Below are 14,426 nucleotides of genomic sequence, written 5' to 3' on the forward strand. Positions count from 1 at the left end.
GAACGCCGCGAGGAAACGGAGCGGTGAATGAATAGTCAGGACCAGGATGAAGTGGAGTATACCAACGTGAGCACGGAGAAGGAAGCAAGCCAGGGGCAAGCGAAGCAGGTTAAGCAGAACTGCAGCACGGCAGAAGCAGGCTGGAGCAAGCAGCAGTGGGGCCAGGAATCCAGAAGAAATACAAGCAATGAGGAAGAGAACACGGCAGGTAATAAAGGACAGGGGGCGGAGCTAACTCCGACTGACCAGGCCGCGATAGGCTCTCCCACTCCTGAGCCTGCCACCCTGGTTGGTGGGAGACGGTGTCAGTCTAACAGGTCTGGCCTCAGGTGTGGATTAATTAATCCCAGGAGTATACCTAGACGTAGTACCTGGCAGATCCCTAACACTGTCGCTTGGCAACTCGGATCTTCAGCTCCCTCCATAAGTTTTCGATGGGATTAAGGTCTGGAGACTGGCTAGGCCACTCCATGACCTTAATGTGCTTCTTTTTGAGCCACTCCTTTGTTGCCTTGGCTGTATGTTTCGGGTCATTGTTGTGCTGGAAGACCCAGCCACGAGCCATTTTTAATGTCCTGGTGAAGGGAAGGAGGTTGTCATTCAGGATTTGATGGTACATGGCTCCATCCATTCTCCTATTGATGCGGTGAAGTAGTCCTGTGCCCTTAGCAGAGAAACACCCCCAAAACATAATGTTTCCACCTCCATGCTTGACAGTGGGGATGGTGTTCTTTGGGTCATAGGCAGCATTTCTCTTCCTCCAAACACGGCGAGTTGAGTTAATGCCAAAGAGCTCAATTTTAGTCTCATCTGACCACAGCACCTTCTCCCAATCACTCTCAGAATCATCCAGATGTTCATTTGAAAACTTCAGACGGGCCTGTACATGTGCCTTCTTGAGCAGGGGGACCTTGCGGGCACTGCAGGATTTTAATCCATTACGGCGTAATGTGTTACCAATGGTTTTCTTGGTGACTGTGGTCCCAGCTGCATTGAGATCATTAACTAGTTCCCCCCCCCCCCCCCCCCGTGTCATTTTCAGCTGAGCTCTCACCTTCCTCAGGATCAAGGATACCCCACGAGGTGAGATTTTGCATGGAGCCCCAGATCGATGTTGATTGACAGTCATTTTGTATGTCTTCCATTTTCTTACTATTGCACCAACAGTTGTCTCCTTCTCACCCAGCGTCTTACTTATGGTTTTGTAGCCCATTCCAGCCTTGTGCAGGTCTATGATCTTGTCCCTGACATCCTTAGAAAGCTCTTTGGTCTTGCCCATGTTGTAGAGGTTAGAGTCAGACTGATTAATTGAGTCTGTGGACAGGAGTCTTTTATACTGGTGACCATTTAAGACAGCTGTCTTTAATGCAGGCACCAAGTTGATTTGGAGCATGTAACTGGTCTGGAGGAGGCTGAACTCTTAATGGTTGGTAGGGGATCAAATACTTATTTCTCTGTGTACAATGCAAATAAATATATATAATTTTGACTATGTGATTTTCGTTTTGTTTTTTTATATAATCTATCTCTCACTGGTAAAATTAACCTAGCCTAAAAATTCTAGACTGTTCATGACTTTGACAGTGGGCAAACTTAGAAAATCAGCAAGGGATCAAATACTTATTTCCTTCACTGTAGCTTGCATCCCACTTAAAGGGGCATTCCGATCTTAGACATTTATGGCTGTTCGGAATATAGGTGCTGGTGCCAGAGTTGGGAACTGCATCTATCAGATATTGCGGATATGCCATAAATGTCTAAGATGGGAATAACCCTTTAAATGAGTTTCCACTTAAGACATATTTTTTTTTTCTTCGCCTCTCAGAAGAAAATGGTTCCCCTTACCCCAGTTCTGCAAGCCAAGACAGCTCACAGCAGCCACATACCGAAGTAAACTCCTATAGATTCCAATGGAGAGAACTGTTCACATGTGCGTGGCCAGCTCTCCACTTGACCTTCTCCTGTATGCGAAATCACGTAACAAAAGAACGCACAGAAAGCCAGCTAATGTAAATGTGACAAATCTTTAGTGATAATTATACATAATTAACCCCTTAACGACCGCCAATACTTCCTTTTCACGGCGGCCGTTAAGGGTACTTATGCCAGAGCACCGCCTTTTCACTGTGCTCTGACATAAGCCCGGCACGGGTGTCCTGTGCCGGCTAAAGCGGGTGTCGGCGGTCTAAAGATAGGCGGACACCTGCACTAACGTGCGGGATCGATTTCAACATCGACCTTACCCATTTAACCCCTTCGATGCAGCGCTCAATAGCGAACGCCGCATCCAAGTGGTTTTGAAGGGAGGGTGCTCCCTCTCTCACCCCATCGGCACCCTGCAATTGCAATCGCAGGGTGCCAATGGCTTCTATGCCAGCCAGGGGCCTAACAAAGGCCCCCAGGTCTGCTTGTAGTGGATGCCTGCTAGGCCATGCCTTTCTCTATCTAAAGTGGGGAACTGATTCATCCCCTGGTGACGAGCACATGGCCTGATTTATTGGACTTGTGGAGTGCTGTGTTCATCTGTATTTGGACTATATATATATATATATATATATATATATATATATATATATATATATATATATATATTTCGAGTCTGGAAAGTCCAGGTTGTTTAGCTGACTTAGGATGGCTTTAAGCAGATTTGTTACCTGAAAATTCTGCCCTATTTATCCGATTCTTTAAAATTGATGACCTATCCTTATCCTTTTACTATCCTAATCCTTTTACTTATTTTATAGATATTAAAACAGATTTGTGCAATGGCAGCTGCAGCATTTATGCCAAGTAAGTATTTCAGTTCATTAACGCATTCACATGCATGGGTACTGGTACCAGAGATGGGGTGTAGGGAGCATGTGCAGATCATGGAGAGAAGATTGATCAGCCAACAGAACATAGCAGACAATACCACCTTCGGTTCCACTGGTTTTCCTGACTGCTGCAGCTTATTTATATATATATATATATTTAAGTTTGACATTATGGCCCGAAGTTCTCTCAAGGAGAACTCAATCAGCCTTAAGGGGGTTATCCGGGTTAGTAAAATTGATGGCCTATCCTTAGGATAGGCTATCAATATTAGATTGGTGGGGGTTCAACTGTCAACCCCCTCGCCAATCATCTGTTTGAAGGGGCTGCGACGCTTGTACGAGCACCGCAGCCTTTTCATTGTTTACATGGTTCTCCTCTCCGTTCGCACTTGCATGCGAAGTTACATTTGTAGTGGCCGTGCAAGGTATTGCATCACTGTCCCATTCACTCTAATCCATATCAAACATTAGAGCACCATTTCCCTACTGAGAAAACCAGCATTAGCAGATCATCTGATTGGCATTATTTACGACGTATACTGTACGTCTGACGGAAGGCTCAGACGTGATGTTAACAGAGACTTACACTACTTAAATAGTTACGTGTTGAAAAAAGACACCGGTCCATCAAGTTCAATCTTTCTCAATAAATTACCTGTCATTCATTGCTTGATGAGTTACAACCCTCAATGCCCTTCTTCAATAAATAAACATCTAGCCTTTTTTTAAATGCTGACATAGTATCTGCCATCCCTACCTTTTGGGGAAGGGCATTCCATAATTTGACTACTCTAACTGTAAAGAACCCTTTCCTATATTGATGTCTGAAAAGTCTTTCTTCCACACGCAATGAATGTCCCCTGGTCCTTTGTAGAGTCCTTGTAAATAACAGATCATGTGCTAGTTCTTTGTATTGACCGCACATATATTTATACAAGTTAATAAGATCCCCTCTAAGGCGTCTTTTTTCCAAGCTGAACAAGACCAATTTCTCTAGTCTTTCATTGTAAACGACACCTCCCATCCCATTTAATAATCTAGTCGCCGCCTTCGAACCCTCTCCAGTTCTCCTATATCCTTTTTGCAATGTGGAGCCCTAAACTGAATTCCATATTCTAGATCTTATCTCTTTTTAGAGATTTTACACCCTAAAATGCTATTTGCTTTTGCAGCTGCTGCCTGACATTGAGTGCTTGTGTTTAGCTTATTTGTAACCTGAATACCCAGGTCCTTCTCTTGTTCCGTTATCCCAAGTTTTATTCCATTTAATATACATGAATTAATATTATTATTGCTTTAATAGGTTACTATTTATTTATTTTTTGCCACATTTAGTTTTGCCGTGATTTTCTTTGTATTTTGCTTCTCACAAAGGAAACCTCCTTTTCTAAAGAAAATTGAGGAGTAAGGCTATGTTCACACGGAGTATTTTGGGGGAGGAATATCTGCCTCAAAATTCCGTTTGGAACTTTGAGGCAGATATTCCTCTCCCTGCACGCCGATTTTCGCGGCAATTATCGCGCCGTTTTTCGCCCGCGGCCATTGAGCGCCGCGGGCATAAAACAGCGAGATATACGCTTTCTCCTGCCTCCCATTGAAGTCAATGGGAGGTCGGAGGCGGAAGCGCCCGAAGATAGGGCATGTCGCTTCTTTTTCCCGCGAGGCAGTTTTACTGCTCGCGGGAAAAAGACGCCGACGCCTCCCATTGAAATCAATGGGAGGCGTTCTCGGGCCGTTTCTGCCGAGTTTTGCGACACGGTTTCCGCGTCAAAAAACTCGGCAAAATACCCCGTGTGAACATAGCCTAATTCTTCTATAATGCATGTCATAATTATCAGTAATCTAGCCATTGGTTACAGTCCTAGTCAGGGCCCGGAGGTACCTAAATGCCACACAAGAAAACAGTGATACTGTACAAGGATAGTATAGAAGTAATATACAGTAGCTATATTGCTATACATATAAATACTTCACTTTTATAAGATCTGTAGATCATTACCCACAGTGGTACTTCATGGTTACAGGGTAAAGCCGTGCACATATTTTGTACCAGGGGACAGGGATTTCAGGCTACACTGCTGATGATGCTGATAATAGTTATTATTAAATGTTCACGTCAGTTGGATGCACCTCTGCTTCTAGACCTAAGAAATTATTTTTTTTATTAGCTGCATTGCAAATACTACAAATACAACTGCAAGATGCTCGTGCCTCACTGGCTATGAAGGAAATGGAACACATTGCGCAGGTATGAATAGAGCGTTTTATTATAGTCCTTTAATAATTATGTACAACTGCTAGCCCAAATATTCAGATGACTGATAACTCGATTTAAATAATAATATATATAATGGACACTCAAATAAGATTTTATCTTATTTGACTGTCTGATTTGTGAACTGGTTCGCTGGCCATTAGGATGCATTGGGTGAATTGATTCACCAAGTATTAGATGTGCTTGTGACTCATTTAAGAGAATAAGGGTCCTATTACACAGCCCAACGAGGGCCATGTAAACGAGCGCTGATCAAAGAGATAGCTCGTTGATCGGCTCTCGTTTGCTCCTTTCACAAGGAGCTATACATGGGGACGAGCACTCGTTACTCCGATCGCTCATCCCCATATATTTGTATCATGTCGGCGGCCGACAACGATAAAAGTGATCAATAAAAGTGTTTACACTGGGCAGTTATCTGAATGCTCGTTTGCCCAATAATTGGCCAGTGTCAAAGTTGTCAAAATGCTGCAGTTTTAGCACATTTTTTTTACAGGATTACTGCAAAATATAGCAGTTTTACGGCAATTTCGCAAATACCATTACAATTTGCAGCCGATTTTGGTAATCACAGCAAAAAAGCTAACCAGAACCGCAGTGTCAAAACCCAGCCTAATAGGTAAAATGATTTGCCTATTATATGTTACGGATTGGCGAATCAGGTGAACTGATAGTACTTTGGCATAGAGGTTATCTTGAGTGCATGATTGTGACCTGCATTAGGCATCAGCCGGCCCTTGTGGCCAATCATAGACCAAGTAATTTGATAACTGTAATAAAGTAACTGTAATGATAAGGTAGGGAGACAGGCAGGTGAGTCCTAATCTACCCGCCACTCAGTCCCTGCCTACTTGCAACGACCCTTCCTAAGCGACGGGGTACAACTGGGCGACGGTCCCTACGCTCAGTATGTGCAAGACAGACAAAACAGACAGGGGTACACAGAAGCTAGGGAAACGGGGCAGCTGCCCATGGAGACACCGTGAGCAACAAGAGTGGTGAACGAGCCGAGTCAAACCAGGAGTGAGCTAGGTACAAAACTCTGATCAGGAGAGTGGTCAGAAAGCCAAGGTCAATAACAAGCAGAGGATAGTAGTACAAGCAGCAGCAAGCCAGGAAACAAGCATAGAAGAATCACAGGCAAAGGAGGAACAGGAAAGGCAGGTATAAATAGACAGTGGGCGGGAACTAGCTCCGTCTGGCCAGGCTGTGATAGGCTCTCCCACTCCTAAGCCTGCCATCCTGAGTGGTGGAAGATGGAGTCAGTCTCACAGACATAGGAGCAGGTGCAGACTGATTGCCCACGGGCGTCGACACAGAACCTGTGTCTGGCAAATCCTTTACAGTACCCCCCCTTTCATGAGGGGCCACCGGACCCTTTCTAGGTGGACCTGGTTTATTGAGGAAATGAAGGTGGAACCTCCTGAGCAATACCCCAGCGTGAACATCCCGGGCGGGTACCCAAGTCCTCTCCTCAGGACCGTATTCTCTCCAATGGACCAGGTACTGGAGGGAGCCTTGGACCATCCTGCTGTCCACAATCTTGGCCACCTCGAATTCTACCCCCTCAGGGGTGAGAACAGGGACCGGAGGTTTCCTCGAGGGAGCCAAGGACGGGGAGCAGCGTTTAAGGAGGGAGGCATGAAAGACGTTGTGCACTCGAAAAGACGGGGGCAACTCCAGTCGGAAGGAGACAGGGTTAAGGACTTCAATGACCTTGTACGGCCCTATAAACCGGGGAACAAATTTCTTAGACGGGACTTTAAGGCGCAAATTTTTAGAAGATAGCCACACCAGATCCCCGACCACAAACAAGGGGTTAGCAGAACGTCTTCTATCTGCATGAGTCTTTTGTATGCTCTGGGACGCCTCTAGGTTCTTCTGAACCTGGGCCCAGACTGTGCACAGTTCCTGATGAACGACATCTACCTCGGGATTGTTGGAACTACCAGGTGAAATGGAGGAGAACGTGGATTAAACCCAAAATTACAGAAAAAGGGGAAGACCCCTGACGAGTTACTGACCCGGTTATTGAGGGAAAATTCGGCGAGGGGAATGAATGAGATCCAATCATGTTGACAGTCACAGATAAAACACCTTAAATATTGTTCTAGAGACTGATTAGTCCTCCCCGTTTGGCCATTAGTTTCAGGATGGAAAGCCGAGGAGAAGGACAGATCAATCTCCAACTTTTTACAGAAGGCTCTCCAAAACAATGAAACAAATTGTACCCCTCTGTCAGAAACAATATTGACAGGAACCCCATGGAGACGCAGGATGTGTTTGATAAACAAGGTAGCTAACGTCTTAGCATTGGGTAGTTTCTTGAGGGGCACAAAGTGGCACATCTTACTGAAGCGGTCTACTACAACCCACACCACCGACTTGCCTTGAGATGGAGGCAAATCGGTGATAAAATCCATGGAGATATGGGTCCAAGGTCTCTGGGGCATGGGCAAAGAACATAGTAAGCCCGCTGGTCGGGACCTGGGAGTCTTGGACCTAGCACAAACCTCACAAGCGGCAACGTAGGCCTTAACGTCTTTAAGCAACCCAGGCCACCAGTAGTTTCTGGCAATGAGGTGCTTGGTACCCAGGATGCCTGGATGGCCAGATAGTGCAGAGTCATGATTTTCCCTAAGTACCCTTAGCCGGAGTTGCAGGGGAACAAACAGCTTGTTCTCAGGAAGGTTCCCGGGAGCTGAACCTTGATCAGCCGCAATTTCGGAGACTAAATCAGAATCAATAGAGGAAATGATTATACCTGGAGGCAAAACACAAGCAGGAAAGTGGTCAGAAAGCCAAGGTCAATAACAAGCAGAGGATAGTAGTACAAGCAGCAGCAGCAAGCCAGGAAACAAGCATAGAAGAATCACAGGCAAAGGAGGAACAGGAAAGGCAGGTATAAATAGACAGTGGGCGGGAACTAGCTCAGTCTGGCCAGGCTGTGATAGGCTCTCCCACTCCTAAGCCTGCCATTCTGAATGGTGGAAGATGGAGTCAGTCTCACAGACATAGGAGCAGGTGCAAACTGATTGCCCACGGGCGTCGACACAGAACCTGTGTCTGGCAAATCCTTTACAGTAACGCTCCCATGATCCTCTTCTGATGGATCCCCTCTCATGGGCTTCCTGTGGAGTATACTTTTCTATGTACGGATCCATGTAATTATATAGCAAATACAGAATCCTTCAAACATAGTAAGCGTAGCCCATGATAGAAGTGATGGGTCGTGGGCTGACTTGGTGGGTATATAAGTTGTGCGATAGGCTGTCTAAACACATATCACTCATTGTTGCCATGGGTAAAAGGGGCGATTTATCAGAGTTGCAAAAAGGGATGATTATTGTCTTTCGGGCCAAGGGTGGCAGTATTTCTCACACAGCACAGTTTGTGAACTGTTCACGTGCTGCTGTAGTGACAATGTATCGTGAGTGGACAAATTGCACCATTGGAAATAACCGACATGGAAATTGGCGGAGCACCACGTGTCATTGATGTGAGAGGTGAACGTCGGCTACGAAGGTGCGCAAGGGCCGAACGACGCTCTACAGTGGAGCAGCTCACCATGAAAATCAACCAGGGGGCTACCAGATGTTTGTCTAACACAATAGTTCAGCGAACCCTACTGCGTATGGGGATCCGAAGCGGACGGATGGTCACTGCTCCTATGCTAACAAAGCTGCATTGAAAAAAAGGGTTGCCTTCTCTGATGAGTCACATTTTCTAAAATATTGAATGGATGGACGTTGGCATGTCAGGCGAGAAACATGAGAACAAACACCCTGCAACCATTGCTGGAAGAACACAAGCATGTGGCGGCAGTGTTATGGTCTGTGGAATTTTTTTATGCCATTCTCTGGTCCCACTCATCCATGTGGAAGGCACTCTGAACCGATTTGGGTATGAATCCAATGTTGCAGTTCACGTCCACCTATACATTTGGTTTGTCTTCCCTGGGGCAGATGGAATATTCCAGCAAGACAATGCGACATGTCACACAGCTAGAAATGTCCAACAGTGGTTCGAACAGCACGACCAAGACTTCCAAGTATTTCACTGGCCCCCTAATTCACCAGACTTGAACCCAATTGAGCATATGTGGGACCAACCACTCAATTGTCTTGTTCGCTCCATGGATCCTACCCCAAGTACCCTCCAGCAAATGTGAGATGCACTGCAGTCAGTATGACTCTAGATACCTGGGACAACCTAATCGCGCCTTATTGAGTCACTCCCAGCCCGTCTAGCTGCTGTCCGTGCTGCACACGGCGGTTACTCTGGATATTAGCTGGTGGTCATAATAATGTGACTCGACTGTGTGTGTGTTTGTGTGTGTGTTTGTGTGTGTGTGTGTGTGTGTGTGTGTATGTGTCTGTATATATATTTATATATAACTGTTGTTTTTTACTGTGCATTATATGTTTTCCATGTGATTTCAGAAATGAATCCCTGTAAAGTCAACAATGGGGGATGCTCCCAGTACGCAAACTGCACTAGAGCTCCCTTCGGACAGGCACGTTGCACCTGTATGGAAGGCTACAATGGAGATGGGGTCCTCTGTTTTGGTGAGACCTGGTTTCATATTGCAGATAGTTCGGATAGATTATACACCATTATATGGACATATGTTATTATACCTTGTTATACCTTTATTAATTCCACCAACATCTAGGACATCTACTGTAAATCATACTATGTAAATTAAATTTTCCCTATGGCACTGTGTATCGGTGTCACCAGGCTCAGTACCGTATTTTCCAACCTTGTCCCCCTCAAAATTTGTGTACTGGGGCATACTTTAATACCAGTTTAGAAGACCGTCCTAATTAAATACACCCAAAAATTCAACATGGGAATCCAATTTAAAAATTTGCAGCAAAATAATCAGCGACGTACGAATAGGGTTTTGAAAATATATTCATTGTTAAATGGGCTGGAAAACCCTTTTCTAAGAGTAGTATGCTGTAAGTGTCTACACATTTCTTAACTAAGTGAGTGACCATGATCATGCCAAGTCCATTGGAGTATGACAATCTTGCAGCTGTGCCCCCCCCCCCCCCCCCATGATATGTACATATGCCGTAATAGGGTAAATGGACAGGGGTGGTCCAGTTGGAACAATTCCTATCAGCGGTAGTTGGAAAGGGTGGAGTGGGCTAGAGAGGGGCACATTAACATCAGAGGTGGTGGCATTGTTATTCTATACTTCTACTAAATAGGAGAACGCTCAGAATATCTGATGTTTTACAGACCATAGTGTACTGAAGCCTGAAGGACATTTAACACATCTTATTTTACTACATGGGCTATTCTCAAGATATTCTTTGGTGAAGTAAACATTTTGTTGTTTTATCATTTTGATGCAGAAATTGATGCATGTCTGGAGAATAATGGCGGTTGTCATCAATATGCAGAATGCATTAAAACTGGGCCAAACAAGGTAAGTATTCATCTCCAAGGTTACAAAACAAATAACCTTCCCTATCCCGCAGAATCAATAATTATAAACGAATTGTGCTGTAATTATGATTTATGTGGTTTTTTTTTATAGATTTTTTTTTTTTATAAATCAATTTTATTTTAATTAGATTTAACCGGTAAAGTTAGATACTGGAAATTATGAATAAACCATCAAATAATATCAAACCTATTGCTTTTTATTGATAACATTTACAAAAAATTGTCTAAGCTATAAAAAAAATCCTTTCTATATCTTATCAATGTGTGATCGGTGTAGGTCCACCGGCTTGAGTACCCCACAAATATATATAAAAGTATCTGGAGGTTCTCAGAACTGGAGCTCTGTGAGATGATCTAGTGATCATGGGGCATACATTATTTGGACATTCTGTCAGTAACAGAATAGAAAATCTGTATGATTTGTAGGTATATTAATATATTAATAGAATAGTTGATACCTACAATAGTATGCAAAACATATAACTATGAAAGGACTTGTCTGGAAACTATTCGCTCATTCCTATTCGGAGGTCATGGACACTGTCAATGGTCTGGACTTTAAAGAGTATGCGCCTATAAAACCCGCAAAGGTAAACATGACTCACCGCCCCTCCAATAGAGTTTGCAGCTATTGCCACTGCTGAACGTGGTATTTTTACTTAGGGTACTAGCAATTTTAGACTACCTGCCAATACTGAATTAACATTGAATTTGCAACTATTTGGGGTTTGACTTTGCCCAGCAACCTGGATTTCCAGTGTATTTGTTGCCCGGAATTTTATTTCTATCAAAAGCTATACATGTGATTGTATGTTTCCCTCAATGTAAGCAATACTGAAATATTCAAATACATTTTTATGTAATTTTTGTATTTTTTTGGGTTCTTATGAACACCTCAACTTCTTTGCAGGTCGCTTGCAATTGCCTTCCAGGGTACGAAGGAAATGGTTCACCTACTTGTAAAGAAATCAACGTTTGCAAAGAGGTTTGATGTTCGCATATGTCTGAAATAATTTCAGTGTACAAATCAACTCTCGACATTATCCACAAGATGCTCATAATACTGCATTTGTGTCATGAAATTTGAGGCAAAATCTGCAACAGGGAAAATTCCACCACATGTGAACCAAGCCCTACAGTTGCCTTTTAACAAAAAAGTTGTATTTTTGTTTTTCTAATGTTTTATAGTTACCTTTTCTATAATGAGATTAACAATGGATTTTGGCTGAGCAAGTAGTATAAAAAAAAAATATTACAAGTTAGTTTCTTTTTGGAGACACAGTCGTCTTGAGATCCCATTAGGAGGTATATTTATCAAGATGAAACCTGTCAGAGTTGCTGAGCAGAACATTTTTATAGATTTGCTAATTTTTTTCATCAATTTTTTTTCCCCACATTATCATCCTAAATCTTCTCTACCACAAATGCATTTCATTTACCTATCTCTTCTTTCTTTACAGAATAATGGAGGATGTAGTCCATTTGCATATTGCGTATTTACTGGCCCAGCAAAACGCTACTGCCGCTGTATGTTTTATTTCATCGGGGATGGCTTAAACTGCACAGGACCAATTGCTCAGGTTCTCTACCCAATTTGTTTGTGTAAAGGTTCTCGGCGGCCGAGTTCTCACTAGCGGTCTTACCTTTTTTTTATTCATACTGAGTTAACAGCGTTTTTCAGGCATTTATGACGTACTAATAGGATATGTCATACATTTATGATCGGTGTGGGTTTGAGAGCAGAGACCCTCAAAGATTGTCATTACTATGGATTCATTGCTCTAACAGGATAGCTTATTTGGGGGATGGGTAGCTTGGTTCACTGATGACTGCAGGATCCTGGGTCCGCATTAGTCCTCGCTGTTACCGAAACGTAATGAACAATAAATAATGAGGCAGACAACATCGCAAAATATAAATGTGTAGGCCACCGTTTTTATTTGCCAGAAAGGATTTATCATTTTTATATTTGCTAAAATCTGAGGACACCAGGATGTTAGGCCACTGAACGCGTAGTGGGTATGTCCTAGTTAATCAGACTTGGTGACTTCAAGGCGCCCAACTGTGACATTTGTTAACGGAATGAAAAAACAAGAAACACTAAAACATTGCCCAAGGAAAGACATAAAACACATCGCAATGGAAGGGAGAGTGGGCTGCTTGCAGCAGAAAACTCTTTTGATGCAGCCTGGGGAGCGGGTCAAAGAGGAAATGTTGCCCTCGGGCTGCATGTTTTATACACTCCATGCTCCTAACTGACACGCGACATGACACCTGACTATTGGCCATTCCCTTTATGGGAACCAACTGGCATGAATGCAACTCCTGGGCCTGTATATGTCGGCTTTGTGGCAATTAAAGGCACAGGTCCTGCAGTCAAAAGTCTCCTAGTTTATATACCCAGAGGGCTTACATACTGGAAAGTCAGTTTCTGACACCATAAAGCTGGCCATTAGTGAGACACCGGTACGGTGCAGAAACAAGGGAGGAATACAACATAGACTTTTACCAAAATACTCACCGGCAAAATCAATTGTCCTGAAAGTGGCTCGTCTTAAAAATCCTACAGGGCCCAGTTCACTGCAACAGTCAACTTGTGTGGTAGAAGTATTTTTATTCAGATTTTTTTTCCCCCTGGAATCGTTACACTGGAACTCTAGCATTAGTTGTATAGGAAATCATTAACCAACCACCATTCACATGCCCCAGGCTGAGAAAAAAAATATTCTATGAAAGGCTTGAGTGAAAATTTTGGGGATAATTGACTATAATGCAACTTATTAGGTAACTATATTAATGGATATTTGACCTTTCTAGTTTATTGTAATATATATTTCTTGTTTTGTAACTGGATTCTTCAGAATATTAGATGTTTTAATTTGATACAGATAATTTTTATTACTTAGGAATTATTCAGACGAACGTGTGATGGACGTTTTTTTATGGGCGTCACACGGACGCATGTATTTCAATGGGGCAGTTTCTAATGGCTGTTGTTTTAACGGACCGTTTGAAAGGGCCCGTGAAAACTAGGACTCCTATTTTTGTCCGTATTCACAGATCCCTCAATAGACTCAAGTCTCTGAGGGATCCATGTTAATGGGTCGCCCACGGATGCAACACGGACGTGAAACACTGACTTTTTCACGTCTGAGTTTGCACTCGTTTGTGTGAATCTGCCATTAGTGTGGATAGCCTTTATTTTTGTGAATAAGCCTATGTTAATTGATCATTATATTCCTTTAGTGCAAGATAGAAAACAACTTTTATGGGAGAGTGTTGTGGGCATGCTCTGTGATGTGTGCAGAGGTCACTATGCAGGGACAGGGAGGACGGGATCCATGTGCATCACTTATCGTCAATGGTGAATCTTGTGTTACCTGCCCCCGACTTTATAATAAAGGTGTCATTGTAATCCTGCCTGCGATGATAATGAGAGAACTGCTGACCAGCCGCAGTGTACAAAGCACACACTGAAAAGTGATCTCTGCAAAAAAGGAAGTGTTAACTGATTGTGAGTTCTCAGAGGCCAGCGTGCACAAAAGCATGCACAACATATCCGTAGTACACAATTACTAGTGAACTGATGGATGTGAATACATGGAGAGGTGTGCTTGAAAATCCACATGTAATCATTCTGTATGGCTGTCATGCAAGTAGTAAATTCTCAAGGATTTCCAGATGAATGTCCTAAAATAATCAGGGTTACGTTTCTTTTACATGAATTCTCTGAATATCCTTTGTAATATATGTTTTCAATATTTTTACAGATGCTTGAATATAGTAAAGAAACAAATATATTCCAGTCTCAACTCCAGGTCAGTAATATTATTACAAAATAAAAACAGGGAATATAATATAGAAACATTTTG

The 14,426-nt window shown here is 43.1% G+C and overlaps 1 protein-coding gene across 2 annotated transcripts in view; it reads left to right on the forward strand.

Moving 5' to 3' along the window:
* The window catches only part of STAB1 (stabilin 1), a 165,987-nt gene that overhangs the window by 92,875 nt on the left and 58,686 nt on the right, over positions 1–14,426 (forward strand). For both annotated transcript variants that reach the window (XM_075833779.1, XM_075833778.1), the window contains exons 40-46: positions 2,745–2,790; positions 4,985–5,064; positions 9,534–9,659; positions 10,461–10,534; positions 11,465–11,539; positions 12,015–12,134; positions 14,325–14,372. In XM_075833779.1, coding sequence (XP_075689894.1) covers positions 2,745–2,790; positions 4,985–5,064; positions 9,534–9,659; positions 10,461–10,534; positions 11,465–11,539; positions 12,015–12,134; positions 14,325–14,372 — 569 coding nt within the window. The remainder of the gene's footprint in view (positions 1–2,744; positions 2,791–4,984; positions 5,065–9,533; positions 9,660–10,460; positions 10,535–11,464; positions 11,540–12,014; positions 12,135–14,324; positions 14,373–14,426) is intronic.

The sequence above is a fragment of the Rhinoderma darwinii genome, chromosome 7 (genome assembly GCF_050947455.1).
Source record: "Rhinoderma darwinii isolate aRhiDar2 chromosome 7, aRhiDar2.hap1, whole genome shotgun sequence".
Classification (NCBI taxonomy): Eukaryota; Metazoa; Chordata; class Amphibia; order Anura; family Rhinodermatidae; genus Rhinoderma; species Rhinoderma darwinii.